This window comes from Chroicocephalus ridibundus, chromosome 1, assembly GCF_963924245.1.
Source record: "Chroicocephalus ridibundus chromosome 1, bChrRid1.1, whole genome shotgun sequence".
Taxonomy (NCBI): domain Eukaryota; kingdom Metazoa; phylum Chordata; class Aves; order Charadriiformes; family Laridae; genus Chroicocephalus; species Chroicocephalus ridibundus.
In genome coordinates, this window is record NC_086284.1 from 98,420,266 (window position 1) to 98,445,553 (window position 25,288).

Sequence of the window (25,288 nt, forward strand, 5' to 3'; positions counted from 1 at the left end):
TTATTAAAAGCACATTAAGAAATTCAAACAAGCAAATAAAAAACCCCCATTAATTTCCCATATACTCTCACTCCCCTCCAACCAAGCTAATTTTGAAGTTTCTACCTATAAGGTCTTCTATTACAATACCTTTTCTCCTGACAGTTTGCCTGCCACTCTCTATTTAATTTCCTTTCTCCTGTGCTTCACAGACAACATTCTCAATAGGCAGAACAAAAAGCACAGAAAGGACAAGAAGCTTAAAAAGAAACCGAACTAGACACTTTGGAGAGTTTTTGTTGGTAGTACTTCACATCAATGATTTAAGAAATGTGGGTGCCTGTCAGTGGACCGCTCAACTCTAAGTACTCATTTCGGTGACTCATTTACCCAAAGTGGGAGTTGGATGCTGAGCTGAGCACTAAGGTAAGTGGCCATGCATACTGGGAGGGGATGGAGAATGGAAACAAATTAGATGATTCACTCCTGAAACAGGAGGTGACATTTGGACTAAGGAGCCTTCTAAACATTGATTTCAGAAATCTAATCCCCTGTTAGGCTGTATGAGAAGAAAAAGAAAAAGCCAAACACAGGGAGGAAGTTTTGCAAAGGTCTGAAAGAGGAGAGCAACGCAGCTGCACTCACTCTAAAGCAATCCCATGGGTAGAAGAAGAAGAGAGTGACAAATTGCTCACAGGAGGAGACACTGGCATCACAGATGGACACTGTGGGGTGTAAGAGGACTCTGAAGTTGTCACACAGTTCAGCTATAGAGTCATCCACACTAGACGCTTTAAAGACAGACATCTCTCTGCAGATCACACAGTCAACTTGGGCTCCTAAGTAAGTGGTCAGTATCACACGTATGCTCACTATCTGAAGCAGTCTCTGTGAACTCCCCCTTCCCCATCACTTAGTACAGGCTCTGGCGCTGGATGAAGATGGTATTGAGACAGAATCAGTAATAGCTACCAGTCAAAATAGGGTTGGGGGTGGGTGGGAGGAGCTTCACTTCTCACATTTTTGAATAACAATTTGAATAATTTTTGAGTGACAGTACGTATCAGTCCCTTGACTTTTTTATGTTTTCCCAATATTTCAGAAAAGATGGCTGCTTTGGACTGCTCTGTGTCTAACTTACCACTTCTCTCTCGCGCGTCTGTGCACGTATACATATATGTGTGTATATATATTTTCTTTAATTAACAAAAAGAGAAACAAAAAACACTCCCCTCCCCACCCCCAGCCTTCACATCCCCTTCAAGCATACTCACGGCTCCAAAGTGAATAGGCAAGGCGGCAGTTTACTCGGCGATAAAACTGCTTGTTTATGGGCCAGAGGACTAGCGTGCATAGTTGAATGAAGTTAATGATCAGTCCACTCACAACAAAGACAAACCCAATGAGGAGGTGAACTATGAACTGGGTCTTCAGAAAGGCAATGAAGCCCATGATAACCACTCAGAAGCGCGTGCAAGGGCCGTCACTCAGAATAATTGTCCTGAAAGAGAAAGAAAAGAGTCAAATGGAGACTGGATTTACAAGCCCTAAGGAAGGGCAAAGCGAGAGCCCTGAAACAGCCCACGCAACTTCAGCAACAGGAACCCAATCCAATAAACACTCTGCTCTCCAAGCCTGCGTCATTCAGATCTTCACACAATAAACTGTTGATGGTGCAAATCACTTCCAAAAATAGGAAGGAATCATTATTTACAATTTACAGCCCGCTAAGAAGGTTATTGCTTGCTGAAGATGAATCTCGCACCTCTCTTCAAACAAAGACCATACAACTGGACTTAATGCTGGGAGGAAACACAGAGAGCCCTGCACTCACAAGTCAAGCAGTCGAGCCCCGATCGGTAACCAAGCTGCACCGTGACTGCTGTACCTTCAGGGGCTGCCGTCCCTGAACTGCAGCAGGAGCCTGAGGCCCCCGCACCCAATAAATGGCATGCCCAGCCTCTGGGGCTGCGTAAACCAACCCATGCCTTCAAAGCCACCGCTCTGTACACACTTCTCCCGAACAAGCACCCCGTGAGGGCTGCCGGGGTCTACAGAGACTTCATTACACATTTGCTTTGACTAGAATAGTACAACAGTCCACCTGGGGAGCAGGCTCTTCATCCCGCAGCGGATTTCAGGATGAAGAGAGCAGGGCTGGCCACACAGAGCGTCAGTCTGGCAAACGCTAAGCCATGGAAATGGAAATTAGGTTGCCCCACAACTGAAACCCATGCTGGAGCAAATTTAATAACTTCTCACTTTGTCAAGCCACAGTTCTATGATCAAATATACCTGTTAGCATGGGGGAAAAGAGTAAAATACTAGAAAAACCTTAGGCTATGTAGCAGTACAAACTTGATCTTGAAAGGGCTTTGGTGCAGGATCTTGATTCCACTGAGTTAGCCAGAGCACTTAATTCTGAGCACATGCCATACTTATACCAGGTGCAGAAAGATGAGTGATGTCTGAGCCAGCAAAAAGTCACAGTAACTTAGACAGACAAGTCTGATTCAATATAAATCCTGCCAGTACAAAGTTAACCCAATAGAATGTACTTACCAAGCCACCAGACTGAGTTTATTCCAAACCCTGCACTATCTGGCACTGGCCTTTTTGACCCATTGGGTACTAGAAGCCCTTCAACTAGGCCAGCCAACCTGTCAAACCACAGCCTCAACATCTCACCCAAAAAATAAAAGCACGACCCTGATTTTCTGCCAGAGCCAAAGCTTGCTGACAATATTTATGCTCAGCTTTTACAAGTATTGCAAATGACTAGACCAACCAGTAGATGGTAACAAATACTTCTGACAAGCCAAGCATATGAAGGTGATGCAGAAGTTACCCCATGCCCAGAAATAACGTCCCTGCCAGCTGTGAGGAACCAGAACATTTTCATTTGCCACCTGCTTACAGTATGGTGCTATTTATAAAACTCCACAGCAATTTTACTTGTGAAAGCTTGTTTTCTACCATCTCTTCTACAAATCAGGTACTGCCTTTCAAGGCACAGAGTGTCTAGCTTTTGCACAATTAAAATCTATTTGCATCGTTAGTAACTTACCTACTTCAGAAGCACATCACAGAGGAAATAAGTCAGTTTCAATACAGCCACTATTGTGCCTACCACAGAAAGCAAAGCAAGTTGAATAAGCCAATACTGAAGCTTATGATGAATAATCTAAATTCTCACATTGTTTTCCTGTAAGAATGGAAGAAACATTTCTTCCACTAGTAAATTACTTTAAGAAGAGCTGTTGGGAAGCAGAGACTTGTGTTTAAACAGAAATAAGTGGAGTCCTCCTTCCTCTCCCCTTCCCAAAGGGTTGCAGGGTACAGTTGTCTCATACAGACAAAACACTGCACCAGCATTCAGATGTATGGGAGGTAGCCATGGTATTCGGTGCTTGATTCCCTAACACAACAATGGGCTCATTTATCTTTTCTACAGGCAAGTTCTTTAAGTCATTGTACTAAGTACCACCAAACATTAAACACCAAGTTCTTCACTGCTAAGATCAGTCATTCTCTTCATCTGGTCTCTCTCAAAAAACAGTTCAAACAAAGCTGAAAAGAACAGTTGCCCTTTCTCCCTCTCCCCACACAACTGTTTCTTGAATCCCTACCTGCCTTCCATACAGCAACGTGCAGGCGGCTTTGCTGATGACTGTGTCTGTTGTACTCATTAGCCTAGTACTTATTGCCTTTCAATGTGCAGCTTGGCCCATCCTGGACAAGGGCCCAAAGTGCATAAATGGCATAAGGAAGAATAGAAATGTCAAATATTATCCTTAAATAAAATCGTTTGGCTCCACTTCCATGGCCTCTTTGCTTAGAGCAAAGTCTCGAGCACTGTGGTATTTCTCCCTTACATTAAAGATGCTGCCGTATTACAGACCCAGAAGGACACATCCCTTTTTACCAGACAGAAAGCTGGAGACATTGCAGCATGTTGCTTCTCCCGCTTCGTTACGCGTGGAAAACAGGATTTATCACTCATGCGCCGATGCCGTGCCCCGTTCACTGGGCATCGTCTCACTCTGGCAGGACTCCAGAGCCGCACAGCTCTGGCTGGGGACACGGCACAGCCGGCCCGTGTGCCTGCACCGGGGCTCACTGTGCCCCTGCGCATCTGGGGACTGCGAGTCTTACCAGTATTGCTACAGGGTAAAGAGAACAGCAGCCAGGGCACAGCTGGCTCCCCTCTGGCACCTTACAAGGGCAGCATTTGCCCAATTGCTCCCTAAAGCACAGCTAGTTTACTTGTACTTCCTCTTAAAATGGACAGGGATCAACTAAAAAAATGGGTTAGTCTGGTTGTCTGATCCTTCCAGTTTCAACGCTGGATACAGAACCTGCCAGCGTCCCTTTTGCCAATCCCCCACTTGATTGTATTTGACTTTTCAGACAATAAGAAGTTAATCTTAACCCAGGGATTTTTTACTTTTCTACATTCCTGCCCACGTAGGGCAGCCAGGCAATTCAGGGACAGGCCAACAGGCAAAGAGTGGTCAGCAGCTGTTTTGATGAATCCCACAGTTGGGCTGGGGAAAGGATGGGGAAATCGGTATTTGCTGGAACGAGGAGAAGCAACACTTCTTCATGTGCCACATACATTACGATAGCTAAATGACGTGTCTTGAAAGTAAACATCTGCCCTAGCTTAAGACAGCAAGTCTCAGCGCTATTCATTTTTTTCTTTTTCAAAGTATACACCTATCATGTGCATATTCAAAGACCTGCTGTCCAAAAATCTTTTTTTTTTCCTCCTTTCTTTTCCTAAAGCACCCTGTAACTTCACAACATTGATCTTCCACCACAAAACCTCCGTTTCCTCCTGTGCAGCCACACTGAGAACCGCAGGCAACTTTAGTACTCTTCATGCTTTCACATCCTCATCGAGTGCCTGCTTTTCACAGCCACGCTGCAGGGCAGCGCTAGTGTAAAGCCCAGCTCAAACCAAACAGCACACTCCCATTGCCTCTTAATGCCATGCCTTATCTTGGAGGGTCCCTTGACTTTCATAAAGTCAGAGACCGCACCCCATAGTATTGATCTTTATCTTCACTGATGAGAAAGTTCTTAAACACTTTGCATGCTTCTGGGCTCCCTCCCTTATTTATGTATCTCTCAAGTAAAGCAAGGGGGCAGATGTTCTACGGATTTCTTGGGTACAGAGTTGCATCTTGAGGCTCCACGTGCACATGGATTCCTTGGTATATAAAAGATACTATGTGCCTCTCAGTAGAAGGAGTAATATGATCTTTTTCCTTTACCCAGTTTTCTACGTTCATGAAAGTCCTAATGATTAAACTGCTTCGAAACTTCTACCTCTCTGTCAAACGCCACTGGAACGTGCCACCAAACTCAAAAGCCATTAGAAAGGAGAATGACAGAGATAGCGTGATTGCATCGGCCTCATTTCCTTAAGAAATCAGGTTAAAAATCACAGATGCACAAAGTGCACTAAGCATGTTAGCTGTTTCATGAAACATGTAGTTATTTATGAACTCAAAATTAAAAATTAAGCCATTAATCATTCTATAATATAGTATTTCCAGCTCATATTCCAGGTTTTAATTAATTTATTGCTGTCATGTGTGTACAATTCCTCTGAAGATCATGAGGTTTGCATGAATATGAGCATGAAATTAGAAACTGGTCCACTGATTCTAATATTCCAACCCAGTGAGAATTAATGTGCTCTACAACAACAAAAACTGCAGCAGCCAGTACTTACATCTTTAGCCTTTTGCCTTCCGTTTTTCTGAGCATGCTCTGTTCCCATTTTCCAGCTGCATCTGTTCTACTGTACAATATTTATCTCCACTTCGGAAACTAATCACCAGCATCTCTTGCTCTGAATGTGTTGCCCCCACCCTGAATTCTGGTGTTTTATCTACCTCATAACATTTTTGCTAGTTGGGGAATTGAGTGAAACCTTTATAATACTCAATTCTACCATTTACTCTCATATTTTAAAATACTGTATTTTCAGATTGAGCTTGGTAAGCCCCCTTGATCTGTATAAACTTAGCAAACCCCGTCTATGAAAAAAGACTAATAATATTGCAAGTTAAAAACATACAAAAAGGCATTCTGTTGGCCAACCTCATCAAGAGTTTGCCTGCCATTTTTCAGAATTCTACAAACTCTGCTCACTGAAAGCACACAAGGGAAATTAAAACCTATTTTTTATCCAAAGTGAGAACTATCTATTCGATGAGCTGCTTCATGTGCATGAGGCAGACAGGCACAAATGGCAGCAGCCAGGAGCTTCAGAAAATGCCTCTCCTGTCAGTATATCTTCTACCCTCCAGATTTCTCTGATGACCCGACTCAGGCTACTGGTCTTTTAAAACCAACTACGAAAATCACTAGCATAATCGTCTTTTCCCTCACCTCCCCTTACAAGATCAGAAAACCCAAGAATACTAACCAGCTAACCAACAGTCGAGGCAGAGACATGAAGGAAAGCTTTCAATACCACTGCCCATACCTGTTCGGTGTATAAATAAAAGTACAGGTCCCAGTCTGGTCATCCTAGCTTCCCTCAGAAGTACTACATTGCCACAGAGGTAGCAGATTATTTTCCTGGACATTTCTGGGACATACCACACAAAACCACATTGCTCATCTTATGAGTTGCGTTCAATGCTTAGAAATAATTACCTCAGTTACCTCTAAGAAATATTGTTTCCTTGCAGAATATGCAATACTTTTCTAGCTAAAAAAAGTACAGTGGCTATCCAGCTTTTAAAAGCATAATGATATATTCATAGCAAATACCCCTGATACAGGAAAATATTAGGAAGCAAGTAGATAACTGATGGTCTTCCACTTCCCGCACTGTACCGCATCTCTTTCTGGGATGAGGAATTTGGAAGCCCAACCCACGTGATGCAGAAGCCACATAAAACAAACAGACAGGGTATTTACCCAAGGCTTTGCCCCAGACTTCAAAAAAGCAACCCAAGGCTCCTGCCCACACTGCCATGGCACCACTAACAGCAGTCTCCACTCAGGCCTGATTTATTTAAGAAGTATAGTTTTAGAAGAACCACTGGCAACCCCACCTGTCTAAGTAGGCTAGAAAACACAGCTTAGATCAACAGCAATGAGTCAGTATAGCTAATAAGCAAATTAAAGGAAATAAGGTCTAACAACAGTTTTGGTATCCATTTGAACAGTCTGTACTCCAGATATGCTGTAAAAATAGACAACTATTCAATCGCAGCCCACACAGCATTACAAACTGTCTACTACAGACCTAGCCTTTTAAATCTAAGCATGACAGGAAGATTATCTTAGTTTCTCACACAATATAGGTCTAATTTCCCTGCACATCTCTCAGTGAAATTCTAAGCTGATTCAGAGTTCATTAAAAATCCGCTTGTCATAACTTTCTGAAATTGAAGTGCATGGAAGAGGACCTTAAGCCAAACTTAGGTCACAAAGATGCAAATTTGTTTCTGAGTTGTGAGAACTAGGAATATGATCTCAAAAAGTGTTACTGAGTTACCATCATGGAATTAGATGAGAATTTATTCCTTGAAGTTTTGTCAATCTTGGCTTTGAAACAGCACCACATCCAGTTTCTAGAACAAGTCAAGTCTAAAAGATTATCACCACTATCTGTCTGAAATATATTCATTATTTTGGTCTTGATCTAAAGCCCACTAAATAATAGAATCTTCCATGAATGTCAATAGGTTTAACTCAGTATCTGTAGGAAGTTTTTATGAGATTAGTCTATTTCCATCAAATAGGAAGCCTTTTGCTTGACTCATCAAGGATTCTAATAAGAGGTCGATACTTCAAGGTTTAAAAAAAAAAAAAAAAAGAGCTGTGCACATTGCTCCGACATGCATCATCATTTAATAGGCATGGAGTATGAGAGGTCCTAAAGAGTATTTAATTTTCTTCTACCATAGGTAAAGTGTAGGCTTTAATTCTAGGCATGATATGGTGGTCACTCAGAGCAATGACAACATGAGAAGCAAACATCCTGGACAGAAACACTAGTCCCTGTTCATGCCTCCTCTACTCTTTAGAAATCTTTAATTCTATTATCACAAAACTGTAAGTTTACCAATAAACTTTGGGAGAGAGGAAGTAACAAAACCCATACATGAATAGCTTCTGCGTACCAGCGAGCCCTATTGGCAAGTGACCACAGCAAGTCATCCTACAAATGCTGTGCTAGGGCATGGCCCTGCTGTGGGGAGCCCTATATGTGCTCAGGACACCTCCTGCCACAGCAACACCCCCCCACCCTAGGAAGAACACCCGTAACAGGTCCACACCCTACCAGGACTTCAGCCCCAGCACTCCTTCCATTTGAAAATGTGGGGAAGCTTCCTATCAAAATATGGGTTGCTCTAAAAAAATTAAATCAAGATAACTGGTTGTTTAACTCCTATTTTGTAGATAGAAGACCACAGAATATGTAAACAAAGCAACATTCAAGCAACTTGACAGAACAAGAAGGGGATAAACCAGCTCTTGATACTACCTATCACTGCACTTGAGGGGCAGTTTTCCCTCTTCCCTGCCCTAAATGAAGTGTTACTGACACGATTAAGCCTCCTCGCCAGCTGCAGAGACCACTGTGCTTATGCCTCTGCTAGAGATGAAATTATATTTTTCTAACTTGTTACTACAATATTACAGCTGAAAACACAAGCAATATTAAAATGGCTATTTTCCGAATTTAATTTCAACCATTTCCTTTTATCATACTCGGCACACACTAAAAGAGCAAGCGTGCACAAATTCAATTTCTTCTCAGCATTCAGTTAGCTCAGGCTCTATTTAAACAAATGGATCAGATAACCAAAATGAATCCTCACTTGCTTAGAAATCTGCCGGCTGCAAGGCAACCAACACAAGGAAGCAGAACTTCTTGAAAGACCTCCCTCACTGCGAGCACCTCTTCATCAATGAAGAAAACAATGGTATTTTCATAAAGATCCTCTGTGCGCAACAGGGAAACCAGAGAGATTCTGTCGCGAGTTCACTGGGTAAAACCAGCCCAGACACGGCTGAATTTCACTGATCTAGGCTGACATCATTTCTTCTGTAGAACAGACTCTCCCTACTTGCAAAACACTGCAGGATTCTGCGTTGAGCTTTCCAATGAAGGGGTTCCACTACTTCGAAACCCCGTTGTGCATGCGTGTAGCTTGTTTTTATTTCAGGAAGACAAACACTGCCTTATGGTTTAGTAAACTTAGGATAGCTTCTATTATAGTATGTCATTTACAACTGCTTGTAGGTGTTTGCATGCTGTTTCTCCCCTGTATACACGCACACCATTTGTCATCATTCAGGCTGCAGTCTGGCACTTTTGCTTCAGTATAAACAACACATAAAGTTGATTTTTCCTAAAGTTATAATTAAAAAAACCTTAATTGCATATTAAATTTAGCTTAGATAATAATTTGCAAGTTTGCCTCACTCCTCGTACATACAGATGGGTTTTGTGGGTACACACATATTTACAGAAACTTGGGAGAGGTCTCGTAGAACTCAGTCTTAACAAACCTTGTCCTAAACTTGAATATTACTGATTACAAAGATCTACCCAACTGCAAGCATTTGAGCTCAAGTTCTTTCTTTGACCTGCTTGCTAGCAAGAGGAAAAAAAAAAACAAAACCCAACCTCGTAACTTATCTTACTCTACATGGCATACAATTAGCCTCATTTTGAAAACCAAAGGCAGGTAGACACACGTTACTCCTGGTTTCATCTTTAGTGGAATGAGGAAAACTCAACAGTTAGGGGCAAAAAATAAGAGCTTTTCAATCCTGGTCTCCGGAACCAAAAAGAAATTGCACTTGAGTAAGCCTTACTGCAGCAGAGCTAAGCTAAACCACAAGTTAACGTGCACATTTTAATGCACCAGCTTCCCAAAAGGGTGCCGGTAACCCCAGAGCTCAACGGGGGTCCCACATCCCTCCCCAGTGCTGACTGCTCTTCCCGGGGGCTAATACAGGGGCTATGTGTTTGCCTTTCTTTGCAGCACTACAGAAGTCAAACCCCCCACTGCAGCCATACAGAGACATCCGCCATCGACCCAGGGCAAGGGGGAGCCGTCTTCCCACCATCCCGCTGGCACAGCAAGACACTGCAGGAACAGACCTGGCTCTTACATGGAGAGGGAGAAGATAAGCAAAGAAAGAGGGATGAAACCAGGGGAAAATACCAGCCCACAGCAAGACATTTTACGCCGAAATGCATGAGCTGGAACACTGTCATGTTCTGTATATTTTAGGAAATAAATAGGAACAATTATCCAGTTTTGCAAATTCCTTGTGGCTCCAGACAGACAGTTAAGCATGACTCACTCAGAAATGGCTGTCAAACACCTTCTGCCAGTCTTGCTCCTTCTCTTGGGAGCTTTTAAACCTCCCCCTGTCCCTTTTTCTTTGTTTGGGGGCAGCTATTCTCCCTCCTTTGCCAGTCTAGATAAAACTCTTTCAAGGGAGAAGCAGGATGCTAATCCTTGCTAGCTCCCCAGTTCCCTATTCCTTCCCTCATGTTACACACTTCTCTCTTTGTCACACACGCCGGTGACTTTCCAGGCCTGTGCAAGAGGCTGTGTGCCACAGCGGATTTATGCTATTCAATCATCGTGCACAGCGTTACAGGCATTGCCTGCCCATCTGGTATTCAGTTGGTATGTCAACCCCAAGTTCTGAAAAATGCTGTCAGGCTTCCAGCTTGCACAGGCTTTGAGAGCGGAAGCAGGCTGGGAGATGCTCTTGGACAACTAGGCACGCTCCAGCAGGTCTAACAGGTCCGCTCCAGTTCTCTAAAGGACAGCCAAATATTTTTCTGTCCTGCTAACTGCTCTCTGCAATTTCACTCTGAACGCCAACAGCAGGGTGTCCTGCCCGATTTCAAGTGTGGCAGATGATGGGCAATACTGGGATGCAATACCTGCCAAGCAGTACTAGGATGCTCTTGGTGCTAAATGCTCCCTTTCTTTTCCCAGCCAGGTTCACTCATCGGCGATATTTAAGAAAGGACTTCAGTGGCACCTTTGGTAAACGCTGTGCATCTCTGTACCCCTACATGCAAGGGAACGGATACTTGCGAGAGCCACCAGCTAGATGGAGCTTACTGCACAGCCTGGCAGCAGCTCACACATCATTTAACCATTGCACTTGCAATGAACAAAATCGCCACCGGCACCACAAGACAGTTAAGCAGTTTTGAATGCTCGTCATGAAAAATAAGCCAACAAACCTCTAATAACCACTGTATCTGCGTACTTCTGACTTAGTCCCAAAGTTACCCTGCAGGCACGGGAAATCTTTTTTCTTAATGACAACACACAGCTTTAGGAAGCTGCAGATGTAAAGCACATCCCCACAGGCACCTGTCGATTGTCCGCCTGCCTGTGCTGCTGCTCCCTAGGCCGTGACTTAGGAGTTTGTGTGCAGCACCACAGTGATGTGGCTTTACAGCTCCTGGGTCTCAGCTGGCCAAAGTGGGGGGTGGACAGAGTGGGGCAAGAGCCTACAACTGTCCACAGAGCTTTGCTTTGATACTCCCACCACCACCTCTTCCTTAAGCCTCAGGAGGAGCTGAGAGACCTCCCTCTCTCACAGAAAGGAAAAGATATAAAACACTTCTCCACTATGCAGCAGTAGCATTAATTGGCTGAAAGCAAGCATTCCTGCTCCTGGGGCTGAAAAAAAATAATCTCCATTTTCCCTAGGGCAGGAGACCCCAGACCTCTGGGCAAGGGAACAGGAAGCAACAACTTCTCCCTGGAAGGACAAGGATGGAGGGGATGACCCATTTCAGCCAGGTGTAGTGCTCACAATCTGGGTGCTCGGGAGGTCATGTAGATTTGGTGGGTAGCACCATACTGACACCCCCAAACAATGGTTCTCAGCTGACAGCAGGTCTCAGTACAGTAGAGCAGAATTCCACACAGGCATGGTTTTGAAAATCACCTTGCTTATACATACACGCACATATATATAACATGCACCGGACATATCAGCAATTTCCAGGATAGCAGTTACAAGCCTGAAGGAATTTCATTTTAGCACACTAGTTATGCTAGTATTTGTAAAGAAATGATCCGTAGAAAATTGGCATTGTCATCAGAGAAAGGGTGGGAAGTGGAAGCCAGGAGAGCGTGGACTCTGTGATTTACAAGTAATGACACAAGGCTAGGCTGGCCATAATCAATGTTTTTCTCAAATCAGCTCATTATTTATTCCGTCCCACTGCAGTTTACATACCTATGAAATTGCTACACAGTATCTGTGATCCCACAAATCTATGATAAAATTTGCATTTTGACAGAAGCATGAATCTTCCTTTTTCAGGCAACGTGGCAAGAATATCAAAACTCTTCCCTCTCCACTAAAGTAATTGATGCCAGTAGAATTTTTCCTGTTGAGCTACGACATAGATTATGCAAAACAGAGTAATAAGAAAATCCAAATGAACATTTTTTTTTATACTCTTTTCAAAAAGGACAGACAAAAAGAAGTAATTCCTCCCAGTTCTTAGCTGGCTTGGAACAGATTCTCACAGGATGGTAGGGATTGGAAGGGACCTCTGCAGATCATGTAGTCCAACTCCCCTGCCACAGCAGGTTGCACAGGAACGCATCCAGGCGGGTTTGGAATGTCTCCAGAGACGGAGACTCCACCACCTCTCTGGGCAGCCTGTGCCAGTGCTCTGCCACCCTCAAAGTTAAGAAGTTCCTCCTCATGTTTAAGGTGGAACTTCCTATGCTCAAGTTTGTGCCTATTACCCTTTGTCCTGTCGCTGGGCACCACTGAAAAGAGCCTGGCCCCATCCTCCTGACACCCACCCTTTAAGTATTTATAAGCATTGACAAGATCCTCCCATAGCCACCTTTTTTCTAGACTGAAAAGACACAAGTCCCTCAGCGCTTCTTCATGAAGAGTCGCCTAATCATGTCCGTAGCCCTTTGCTGTATCCTCCACAGCAGTTCCCTGTCCTTGTTGAACCGGGGAACCCAGAACTGGACACAGTACTTCAGATGCGGCCTCATCAGGCCAGAGTAGAGGGGGATGATGACCTCCCTCGACCTGCTGGCCACACTCTTCTTGATGCACCCCAGGATGCCATTGGCCTTCTTGGCTGCAAAGGCACATTGTTGGCTCATGGTCATCCTGTTGCATTTAACTTCACAAATGCTTAAGAAATTCTATTTGTGGTAGTTCTTTGGTTTCTCTGCAGGTTACTGTTATTGCTTCACAAACACCTTGAATACTGGGGGGCACTGTTGCACCCACCAGCCTGGGTGCTGGCACTGTTCCCATGGCTGCGACAGGCCATGAGGAGCTCAGAGAGCTGGGGACAAAGCTCAGTAACCCACCTCACACCCGGGCTGGCCCCAGACTCATCTTTACTTTATGTGAAGGTAGACATATTGTGAGACAGAAACACAACCCAGGTTTCTAGTTTGATTAAAGGAAAAAAAAAATTAAAAAACCGAAACACTCCAGTTGCTTAAAATTATGAAAGAGGACTGAGATAAAAATTTAATACTTATACGTATATACATACATGCTATATAATTACAAACATGTAATTAACCACAGAAATAGCTGAAGCTGTAAATTGCCTCAGTGAGTTTTTGCAATATAGCCAAAAAAAAAAAAGGGCATTTTTATTATTGTGAAGAGCTCAGGACTTTTGCCCCACCTGACTGGAGGTCAAGTCAATATTTAACCACCAGGAAATCACATTCTGCATCTAGCAGGTCTATTATTTTCAGCCTTTCCCATCGAGCAAATGCTGATATTGGCATTTTCCCCTCAAATGTAAGCATTTTCAGTTCCTCTTGCGAAGAAAGACTTTTTGCCTTAATTACTTCTGGTTTCGATAGAGCTAGCAGGTGTAGCGAGACTATTTTCTTCATTTCAGCTAGTTCATTCAAAGTTGAAAACCCAACTGGGAGTTGAAAAAGGAAAGAACCTCTTGGAATCTCTGAATAAAAAACAGGTGGGAGAAAATGAGGTCTGAATTTTAAATGGGGCCAGACTTTCCCTTGTACTCACATCTTGTTTTGTCCCTTGTAGTAGACTTCTGCTCTGAAAGGGAACACATTCTGGCTGTGGCTACTCTCTTTAGTGAGAAGAATACTGTCCAGAGTGGATTTTCTGAGTAATTCAATATCCCTCCAAAGCCCTTCATTCTTTCTGAAGTTATTAAGCCAGATAGTTTGCCTTCACAGGTGAAAATGCATTTTTTGGGATACAAAAATCTGAAGCTACTACAATTACGACTGGTACCGTAAAACAGGATTTGGTCAGCTTTATGTCTAGATGCTGATAGAGGCACTTTTTAAGCATTAAACGAATGCTATGGGGAAAACACTAACAAATATTTAAAGAGTAACACACTTAAATAGTTTGTCATCACTGTGACTCCTACTTTCCAACTTGAGATGAACATCTGCTTTGTAGCTGATAATTAAATCTCTCATTAGGTCCCAAATTCTGAAGTCTAATCAGGTTAAAAAAAGTTTTAATTGTTTTTTTTTAAAAAAAAAACAGGTTATAATATATTTCTGCGAGAAACTTTAGTATTTCTATATTTCGATGCAGGGATTTACAATTTGACATTAGTTGGAACACCCTTTCCTGGATCCCCTGCTCTGATTTGTACAACTTCTAAGTTGCAAAAACATTTCAGAGTGTCTCCACCCTCATTGAAGAGAGAGATCCACTGACAGCAAGTGGCCAGAGTGCTTGCCAGCTAGCAGCTAGCTGAAGCGGCAAATAACAAAGTAATCAGCCACAGTGACTTCTTTAAAATATTAGGAATTTTTTCCTAGATAGCCCAAATAGATTTCCTAACCCCAGTAATCCAGCACTTTTCAGCAAACAGCAAATGGTCAAAAGAAGTACAAGGTAAATATTGTATAAAAAGGCATCATTCAGTCAATGTCGCCTGTTTCCAGATCAGTGTATGGTTTTCTCAATGACGAAAGTACATGGCTCACAGCTGTCCCTTGGAGTCACTTCCCTGAATGGAGGGACGTCTTCCAAAGTGAACCATGCAACTGCAAAACAGAAAGCCTGACACATGGGACCGCCACTACTGAGGTCAACAGTAAGTTCAGTTCAAGAATTGCACAGGGGAGCACAAACCTCCCTCAAGATGGCAGCTTCTCCACATCCCCATGGAGCCAGGGGCAAGGGGGATGCCCAGAGTTGCAAGTGCTCAGGTAGGTAAGAAAAGGGGAAGATAGCAACCTTGAAGTGCAGAGGGCTGAAGAGCTGAGAGGCTAAGGTGGAGCGCAGGAACAAAGCAGCACAGGGGAGCAGACGTCACCACCAGACCATGCTTCCCCCTCCAACCTGTATGTTTGAATTCACAACATGTACAAGTCTTCCATCCATCACTCTCCACCTCCATGCCAGTATATTTAGCATGCTGTTTCCCTCCCCTCACTACCTGCAACTATAGGAGTTATTTGTATGTCAGAGAAAATGCTCATCACTTTAATTTTTCCCCCTACTAGCTGAATCAGCAGAGTAAAATGACAATCTGCGTGTTCTGGCATCAATTCGATAGCTACCTACTACCGTGCCACAGAGACACAGTTAATGTCACCACTACAATGCTTTGATTTAGTCAGGCAGGAGGAGCTTACTACTTGCCAGAAAAAGCTCTCAACTGGGCTATTTGTTTCCTAACTCATGGGGTGCAGGAAGGAAGCTGCATCCACACACATCACATCGGTGCAGCTCTCTTCAGCTCTGCCCCATGCATCAGCTTCCTTCCACCAGCTCCGCTCCCAGTGGATGAGCAAAGCAATCACTGGTCAATCCAAAAATTTCTCAGACACATCAAGAAGATAGTAAACCTAAAATATCCCTGACTGACTTTGTCTCCTTCTCCACGTAAATGTCTATTTTCAGAACTGTAGCTTCTATTATTGATCTCCTGAGAACAACAAAGGTTTTGTTTTTAATTCTCCCCTTGCCATGGCAATATATGTACCAAGTAGAAAGACGGTCTCTTTAGTAAAGTGCATTTGATGCTATTTTTGAACACAAGATACAAAACAGTATCCTAATGGTTCGCAGAGTTTTAGTTTTACAGTAATCTCCCAAGAACTCAAGTTCCCATCAATTTTTTGTCATTACAAGCCACTTCCTCAGTTGTTTTCTGCTAAAAAAATTTTGAACAAGGGCTGTTATATTTTAAGAACAACATTTTTTTTCTGACATTTCATTTCATACTATCATTTCTAGTTAGTTTTCTCTGCAAAGCTGCTCCCTGTCCTCTGTGTTAATGCATTCTTGATATCTACACTTTGACAGCGTTTTTGTCATCTTACCTACTCCCATATACACAGACAATTAGTCTCCTCAGTCTTTCCTTGGATGACAGCTCCTGCAAGCACTTTATGATCTTGTCTGCACATCCCAAAATCTTCCTTTCAGCTTCTAGCTTTATAAATATATTGTACTATGCAAAAGTGAACAGAATACATGCACAACAGTGATGTCGGGGAAATGATCTTTGAACAACTACCGATGAACACATATTTTGGACCATAGGGAGAAGGAGAGCAAATCCAGCTGCTGGTAACTTCTATTTCGCTAGCAGATTCCTAACACAGGATGAGAAATCAGCTCTTTATACAGACAAGGCCAAACTGCGGACACCTACATATGGTTTGATTCTCTCCTTTCCAGGCAAAATGGTCACCAATGAAGAAAACCCATGGGCTGCTTCCAGCTTTCAAGGCCACCAAACTTCAGATGTTAGCTTTGCATTGTGAACTGGCCTCTCCCAAGAAGTAGCCTCCAGAAAAGGTGACCTATCGCTCACCTTTGCACACGGACTAATAAGAAGGCATCTCAATTCCTGAAATTTTGGATATGTATGAAGTCATCTTGGAACATCATATCACAAAGCCCAACCACTGACACGGCTTCTCTGGCCACTTCACCCTCTGTTTGTCTGTCCTACCTGAACATGGCCAGTGCAAAGGGAGAAGTACTGGATCCACCCCACAGACATCACGTTGGGCACGTACAGGACAGCCATCACAGGCACACTCTCTGTATTAGGGGCCCAAGTCCTGCCAGGGCACACACATCCCCAGTGACAGCTCACAAGGGTCTAACTTAAAGAGCCCAAACACAAACATTGGGAAGATCAAGACCTTCTCACTGACAACAGCCCTTCACATTCCCAGAAATTACTCCAAAAGGAATTAACAGCAAAGCCTGCTCCTCACCAAGGTTTCCTTCCTTTCTCTCTATCCAGACATAAAAAGATAACACCGATTTGTACTACTGCTAGCTGCATTAACAACACACATACAGTGGCTCAGCACTCAAACAAGTTGCCCAGAGAGGCTGAGAAAACTTCATCCTTGGACATTGTCAAAACCCAACTGGACAAAGCCCTGAGCAATCCAATCGACCTGTGAAATAAGCCCTGCTGAAAGCTGCCTCAAACTCAAATGGCACATTCCAGAGGTCCCACCCAACTATGGTCTTCTATATTATTTATTTTTATAATGAATGCTTGTAAAATTACAAGCCCTCAATTACAACCTCCATAGAAAAAAGGATGCTGAGACCTCATATTTGACCATGGAAAACCATTCTGAGATATCTTTCCTCCTTGAAACGTCATCAAGTGAGCTCTACAGGAAAGCAGGCAATGCACTTTGAACAATAATAAAGTCCAAACTGCCTGAGTTTTCACTCCACTTCCCAGGTGTTTTTTGCAGCCTGCAGTGAGCTGTATGTTGCCATGGTTACTCTTACAAACGTTTCACCCCTCCTTTAAAACTAATCACTCCACTGCTGCAGTATACACATGTCCTAACAGGTAACTAAGCCACAAATTAATTTTTTCCTCTACCACCTCTGCAAATCTAAGATTTGATTTAAAGCAAGTTTATCCTTATTAAGACAGATGCAAGTTTAAGTATTACTTAGAGCATTTGTTTCACTAGTCTTAATCTCTTTGCTAGCATTCTCCTCATGGTATCTTCCAAATTCCAGTGTTAAGTCACATCTCTTTCACATCACAGTCTGACATCGTTTGTTTGCAAAGGGCATCCAAATCAGCCACTGGGGGCCAAGTGCCTGGGAACTGCATGCTGCACATCCCAGTGAAATGGGAACAGTGCTTGCCTCTCCGGAGTAGAGGTCTGCGGCAGAGCAACCACTGCAATGGGCATGATCATGATCAGCAAAGTCCCTGAGGTCAACTCTGTTTGTGTTCAAGAGTGAAAAACGGTCTATGTGGTGCTGACAGCTGCTCTTCCAGACTTTCCTCCAGCCTTTAATACCTCATCTTTTTCCTAAGCTCCAGCGCTAACCAATATATAGGATTCTCCATTTAGTTAATGCATAACAACTGCTCTGGTTACAGAGAAGAGCTTGAGTAACCAGATACTCATCATTACAAAGCAGCCTGCTAAAGAAAGGAATTTAACAAGTAGTTCCAAAAGCCTGGTTCCCTACAAACTTGTATTTTAATGTTGACTGACGCTAAAAGCTCACATCTGTGTAGAGACCCGGATATCAATGAACACCCAACTTTAAGTCATAACATTTCCCTAAATTGAGACCCTTAACAGCCCCTTTTTCCTCTCCCCAGCAACTTTCATGAAACTTGTAGGATTTCAGTAATTTTGGAGACACTGTCGCTGCCACCCACCAGCCAAGCATGGCTGTAAACCTCTCAATGGGTTAAAAACATATGGCTAAGCAGAGGGACACAGATAAATGTATTTGAACAGCACAACACTAAGTGCATAGCGAAGCAGGCTGGAATTCTGGCCAAACTCAACCTCTTCAAGTCATCAAATTTAAATGCACAGCAATGCTACGTTAGCCTGGATAAACTCATGGTTTATACACATGGGCATGGTCATAAAATTCTTTAGGTAATGATTTTTTAAGATGTTCAAGATTTGCACACTCGCAGATCCACGAGCGGCAGCCACAGCACAGAAAAAACGCCCTGAAATACGCATTGAGAACCCAAAATCCACATTGGGAACACTGCTCAAAGCTTCAACTTCTCTGCAAACTCATGATTCATTTTACTCTACACTCTTAAAATTGCATTGTTTGGTGCTACGGGTGCGTTAGGAAGACATTGGCTGTTTTAATCTCTACGCACTTATCTCATAGACAACTATCGAGTCAATGGGGGACACCCGCCTTCTCAGTGCATCAGTTTAACCCTCTAAGTAAAGCAGTGGAGCCTACAATGGCTTTTACACAAACGTGGTGACATTTCAAGCACAGCAGCCCATAGATTATGGGCACATTATCCACAGATAATAGATGATATATATATATAAATATATCATGTCGTGCTTTGTGTGTTGAGTGATAACCTGCACAGATGCCCCCCGAAAACTGAACTGCTCCTCTACCAAGCTCAGGCCCGTTCTTCCTCAGCCTCCCTCCATGGTGGCACAGAGAGCTGCGCTCCACAGGCCTGACAGAGAACGTGCCAGCATAACGCTCCTCTCTCCCGACATTTTGAGAAAAGCATCGGTGAAGTGGACTAGCATTCTGATACGTGAATAATATACTAGAGTATAGATGAGGCATGTATTTTTTAAATCTCCGTCCCAAGAGTCCCCCCACCTGTGAGAGGTCCCTCTCTCCCCTTCAGCCAGCATGGAGGGCAGGGCCCGCCAGCGGAGCGGTGCTCTTCAGCCGCTCTGCTGCTCCCCTCAGGGCTGGGGAACTGGTGCAAGAGCACCAACGGATGGCCTGGCTAGTCATTTTTGCCTGTTTATCTCCCTCAGAAGTCAATCTTGCTTTAAAACAATATTTTAATAGGCAGTCACTATGCAGTCTTTTGCTGCGCGACTCCGAAGAAAAACACAAACCAAGCACTAACTTGACCGGAGCAGGGCTTAAAGCTCACTTTTGACCAGTTTAGCATTTACATTGCAGTACTTCCCAGGGCGCTCAACCATCCCCAGGGCTTAACCACCCCACTGGGATCCCCGCCAACACCGAGAGACCTGCCCCTGGTGTGTGCAAATCACGCCTCCAGCACGTACAAATGAGGAACCTCCAGCTTATTCTGCCTAAAACAACAAACAAGACATTCACTGCAAAAATACAATGATGGCAAATACTAATAAAACCCAAGTGAAGATGAAGATGGACATCATTAGCAATCATGTGGTAAACTATTGCTTCAAACACCCAAAACCAAGAGAGCAAAGCACAATTACAGTCAATATGCAAATAAAATAAACGGGCAGTGAAATTACACAGCTCATTAAAACTGCTTGAATATACACCCAAGTCTGGCATAGGCCTCTCCTCTCTCAGTCTGTCTCAAAAAATCCTGAACTATTGCAGTACAAAATACAACAGTAGCCAAAACTTTGTCATCAAAAGTATTTTGCTCTTGACTCAAAGTGCATTAATGAAATCACAACATTCACGGCAAGTTCAGGTGTTTCGATGCATCACTCAAGCTACCGGGCTGGCAACATGGTAAAATCTCAGAGTTAAATTACCTTAAATTCTAATAAAAAGTATACCAATTAACCAAAGTAAATACATGTTAGTATTTTGATCTCCTTTGGTGACCGGAAGCTGAAACTTATAGGGTAGATTTGGGAAGGGGAAAAAGAAAGGAAAAGGCATTTGTTTCAAATATTTTGTAGCTTGGAATGGGTCAATTAAAAACCACAAACAAATTAGAGCAGAGGATTCTTATGAGTTTATCCTATATATTAAGTGATTACAAGAACAGAGAATGATAAATCCATTATTTATGTGCTAAGCGATTCGTCGATTAGTGAAAAAAGGCAATTCTTTTACGGTGTCGTGTTGGGGGGAGACTTTCACCAAACTCCCTGACTGACCAAAGGAAAAAACGTGATGTCTCATGCTCTGATAATTTCTGTGCACTTTAGTTTTGCGCTACGGGTTATACAATCTGTATATACACTGGATTGCTGCAGCGTATCTTGTGAGGCATTCATACCTGAGAGCAGAACAAGCTGGTATGTGGAGACGTAGACGGGTAGATGCCTTCTGGACTATTTCCTGCCTGTAACTTCATGAGACTGTAACTGTGGTGCCTGAGCACCAGCCTTCACATATCTGCACAGGGGTTTTTTTTGTTGTTGTTGGGGTTTTTTTTACGTGGTGGGTTTTTTTTTTTGGGCAGAGGGGGCGTGGTGGATTTCCTAGGTCATTTCTGAGGCTGGTGGCATTCTTGCATCAGACCCGCAGCAAGGGAGCAAGCCCCAGGCCTGCAGGGTGCCACGTAAATCCCAGAAGAACAAAGACCCTTCTCTTCCTTAGATGAATTCCGTAGACAGTACAAACTAAATTTAGCCCAGAAGGTGACCAATTTACATCCTGTCCAGCAAGCTAATAAGGGTGCTTCAATCCAGGAGAAGAAAAAAGATCACAGATGGAATTACAGAAAAAGCGGTTAATCTCTCAATATGCAAAGTTGATTCCCTGCTGAACTGGTGATCTCTGATCTTAATCACCCCAGCTCTGTCTGAGGATGTTCGGAATTGCAGCAGCCAAACTAGCACATTTAAGAAAAAAAAAAATAATTAGTCTTTCTAGTTAGTTCCTACAGAACAGACATACGTTAAAAAATGAATATACTAAAATATTTATCAAAGTCAGCTTTCTTTAAGCATCAACAAATTAAAGAATTAAAAGGAACCAAAACCAACAAAGCCAAAAAAGCACTCTGAGGTACTCACACTAGGTCTCATGCATATCTAATCAGAGAGGCTTGAATGAGCTTTCTTTTCACAAACAAATAGATGATGTCATTAATTTTCTCCTGAACCTTGAGGTTGTTGAAGAAGAGGATCTGACCTAATACCAGTTAATTCCTGCTGTGTGCAGAATTGTAATCTCTCCTGCAAACCAGATCTGACCTGGATTCAAGTAAAGAATTTTAAGAGTGAACAAAATAAGGGGGGGTGGGAAAAAAAAAAGAATTACAAGAGATGTACATGCTACGCCTATGTATAACATTCACACAAATTTATATTTGTGTCAAAAGCACAACTGATATCAGATGCATATACTGTACCCCATTATTGAGTCAAAACATGCAGAATTAATTAAAAACTACACTGTGTTCATATATATACCTACCACATGTACTTTCTTTGGTAAAAAACAAAAACATGTAGCAGGACAGCTGTTCAGTTATGTCCCATTTTCTTGATCATTTTCAGGACTAAGGAGGCTAGTAATCACACATATTGTAATTTTGTGCTACTGCACTGTATAGCTGAAAGCTTGTATATCCGCAGATATTCACTGTAAAGCTTAAACATAAATAAACTCATTAATACTAGAAGTGTGTGCGTACACACACAGAGGACTGTAGGCTTGTAAATAGCACAAGCATAATTGCCTGGAGCAAGCACTCGGCAATAACAAAGCCAAGGAGATCACCCCACAGATTTTATTTGTCTCTTCATTGCCTTATAAAACAAACAAACAAAAGGACCCACACTTTACGCTGGAGACTTGTTCTCAGCAACATCACACCCCTTAGAAAGTTTTCCAATCAGAGCCATATTAATTACAACTCCAGCAGGCTTTTTCCTTTTACAGTTGAAGTGACATGTAATTTTTCCACCACAACTAGTCAACAGATTGCACTCGGGTTTCTAAAAGTTGCTGTTTGCTCCAGACGCAGCTCTAAGAAGTTCCAAGATTTCTTTTGGCTGAAAGTCTTGGACATATGTAAAGACACGTAGAAAGGAAGCCCGCTCAGAAATCTAGGGCAGCCCTGCACTGCTCTGTCTTTCCCAAAGCCCACACAGGACCCGTGGCTATGTGCTGCTCCACAGCATGGAGAAAAACCCGGGTACACCTGGGCTCCCATCCCCACTGCTCCCTGCCACCACCCTCCCAGGGCCCCAGCTTACTCCTGAAAGGAAACAACCTGCTGAGCTCCTAGTGGGGAAAAAAAAACCTATGGCAGGCCTTAATTTGCGCCTGTCTGAAACATTTCTTTTGAAGTGCTGAAGACACGGGTGTCCCACAAACACCCCAATGCATTGTGAGCCTGTCGCAGCCTAATTTCCAAATTGCATGTCAAGAGAGACAGCCATGCAAACTCTAAGCAAGAGCATGAAATCAGAGTGAAAGAAGTTTTAAAAGGCTCTCGCAAAAAAACTGGGAAGACACAATCACCATCTCACCCAACGCATGCTGTAGCATCCTTAGCCACTATGCTCTCAGCTGAATAAAAACATGCAAAGAGTCAAGCAACAGCAAAACTGAGTCCCACGACAACTAAGACGGCACTGCCACGAATGAAGGAAGGTATTTACCCCTGGCCACATGCTAGTAAGCACGTTAGCTTCAAGAGCATTTCAAAAGGACCACCACCCTCCAAGCCCACCCCAAAAAAAGCATTTTAAAGGACAAGCCACCACTGCAGTAACAACTGCAAAATCCAACTTACCAATACAAATAATAGGCTAAAGCCAGGGCGATGAGCGTAGCACAGATTCCAGCTAGCAAGCATATACCCGACTGGTTTACCAACATCTTCCCAATTTGTTATTGATTAATAAAACCAAAAAAAAGGAAGAGGAGAAATGGAACGGCAAAAATGGACGATGCGAGTCTTGGCTAGGAAAGGAAATCAGTCTTGACATGGAGGAGGGATTATGATGACAAAAGCACATCGAGGTAAATCTGGAAGCGCTGCAGCTACTAAAACTGCCTGCTCAGCATCAGAAAAAAAAAAAGAAAGGTGTGTGTCCTCTCCGTTATGTGGCTTCATAAAACACCAAACTAAAAAAGCCCCTCTCACCTCGAGAATGAAGGTATGATTGGGGCATAAGTGGACTAATATTTAAAATAGGTAATACTTCTCAATCAATATCACTGTCAGGTGGTGTTGCTGACAAACCAAGCTTTTGCTCTAATCCAGTAATCTTCTTACAACAAATTACCAGGCTACAATCAACTGGATTCGCTCGCGCAGTGAGGTACGTATGCTCAGCCCTGCTGCTTGACACTTTTTTTTTTTTAAAGAGCTGACAAAAGATTTTAACAAAATCTAGATTTTTAACACAAAGGAACCTCCTGCCCCACCAAAGCCCGTCTCTTCTCCACGAAGAGCAAACATGAGGCTTGAGAGAACATCACGGCAGAGAACGGGTTTGGTCTGCATGCATAGCGCAGCCCTTGCAGCGCAGAAGGACCACTCGCCTTCCTGGTGTGATGAAGGGACACCTTTGAACCGCACAGACTGAAGAAAGGGGCCCTGCAGGCAGCGGGGGAGCAGGCTCCCAGGGCCAGGGACTTGTGACTCCACTGCCCTTAGCCTTTCTCTGTGGGTCTCTCTTTACCCAACTGAAGACAGTGGTATATTTTCTCTCTTTTCCCTGCACCAAATTCAGGGCTTTTGGGAGGCCTGAGTCACAGCGGGCACACTCCAGCGGCTTGGTTAACAAAAAGGAGATACCATACCCTAAAGAGGAAAGAAACAAGGTGGCAGTGATTACGCCCTACCCAGGCGGCGGGAACACAGTGCCACTGGAGTGATTAAGGCTCAGGGGCCCATCCGCTGTTCTGCGCCATAATCTGGACAGCCCAGATAAAGAGAGACTCGGGGCCACGTCCGCACAGGGACACAACAGTCAGACCGAAGAGTGGGATTCCCCTTCACCTACCATTACCCCAACACGGCTCTACCTGCAGATACAGTTTTCACTGGCATAACTGATCCTCACCTGGTAAGAGTTAGGCCTCTAAAAGAAACAAGAGGAAGCAAAGTCCAAACAAAATCTAGCCTTAAAGCCAAAGGGAAATTAAAGTGGTAGTCACAGCCCCCCGACGCTCCCATTTTCTGAACAAACTTTAACAGCAGCACTACAGAAACACACAACATGCTTGAACCCTTGGCTGCCCTCTAAATGAAGTCACAAGAGATTTTAGGAGATTTCAGTAAAGTGTAAAGAGTGTACAAAAACACTTAAGATACAATAAATAGAAAGTTTTTACAATCAAAGAAACAGACAATACTTGGAACTATTTGGCCAAAAAGGAAACAAGGAGGCTGCGAATTTAAAAATCATAGCCAAATAGGAGATTTTATCTGGTATGAAGTTCATCAGAGCTGGGTGGAAAAAGAATAGAGGAAGCTGCCTCTGAGTTTAAAAGCACACACAAAATAAATACGACATACTCCAGTAAGGGGTGAATAGGGCCCAGGGGAAACCAACTTCTCAACCAGGACACAAGCATCACAGTACTGATGAATTAAAGGAAAAATCTG

At 43.3% G+C, this 25,288-nt stretch overlaps 1 protein-coding gene across 10 annotated transcripts in view; it reads right to left on the reverse strand.

The window, feature by feature from the left end:
- Positions 1-25,288, reverse strand: part of AGPAT3 (1-acylglycerol-3-phosphate O-acyltransferase 3) — a 92,882-nt gene that overhangs the window by 15,206 nt on the left and 52,388 nt on the right. For all 10 annotated transcript variants that reach the window (XM_063344639.1, XM_063344585.1, XM_063344614.1 and 7 more), the window contains one exon: positions 1,254-1,480. In XM_063344639.1, the coding sequence (XP_063200709.1) occupies positions 1,254-1,431 (178 nt within the window). In that variant the 5' untranslated portion in view covers positions 1,432-1,480. The remainder of the gene's footprint in view (positions 1-1,253; positions 1,481-25,288) is intronic.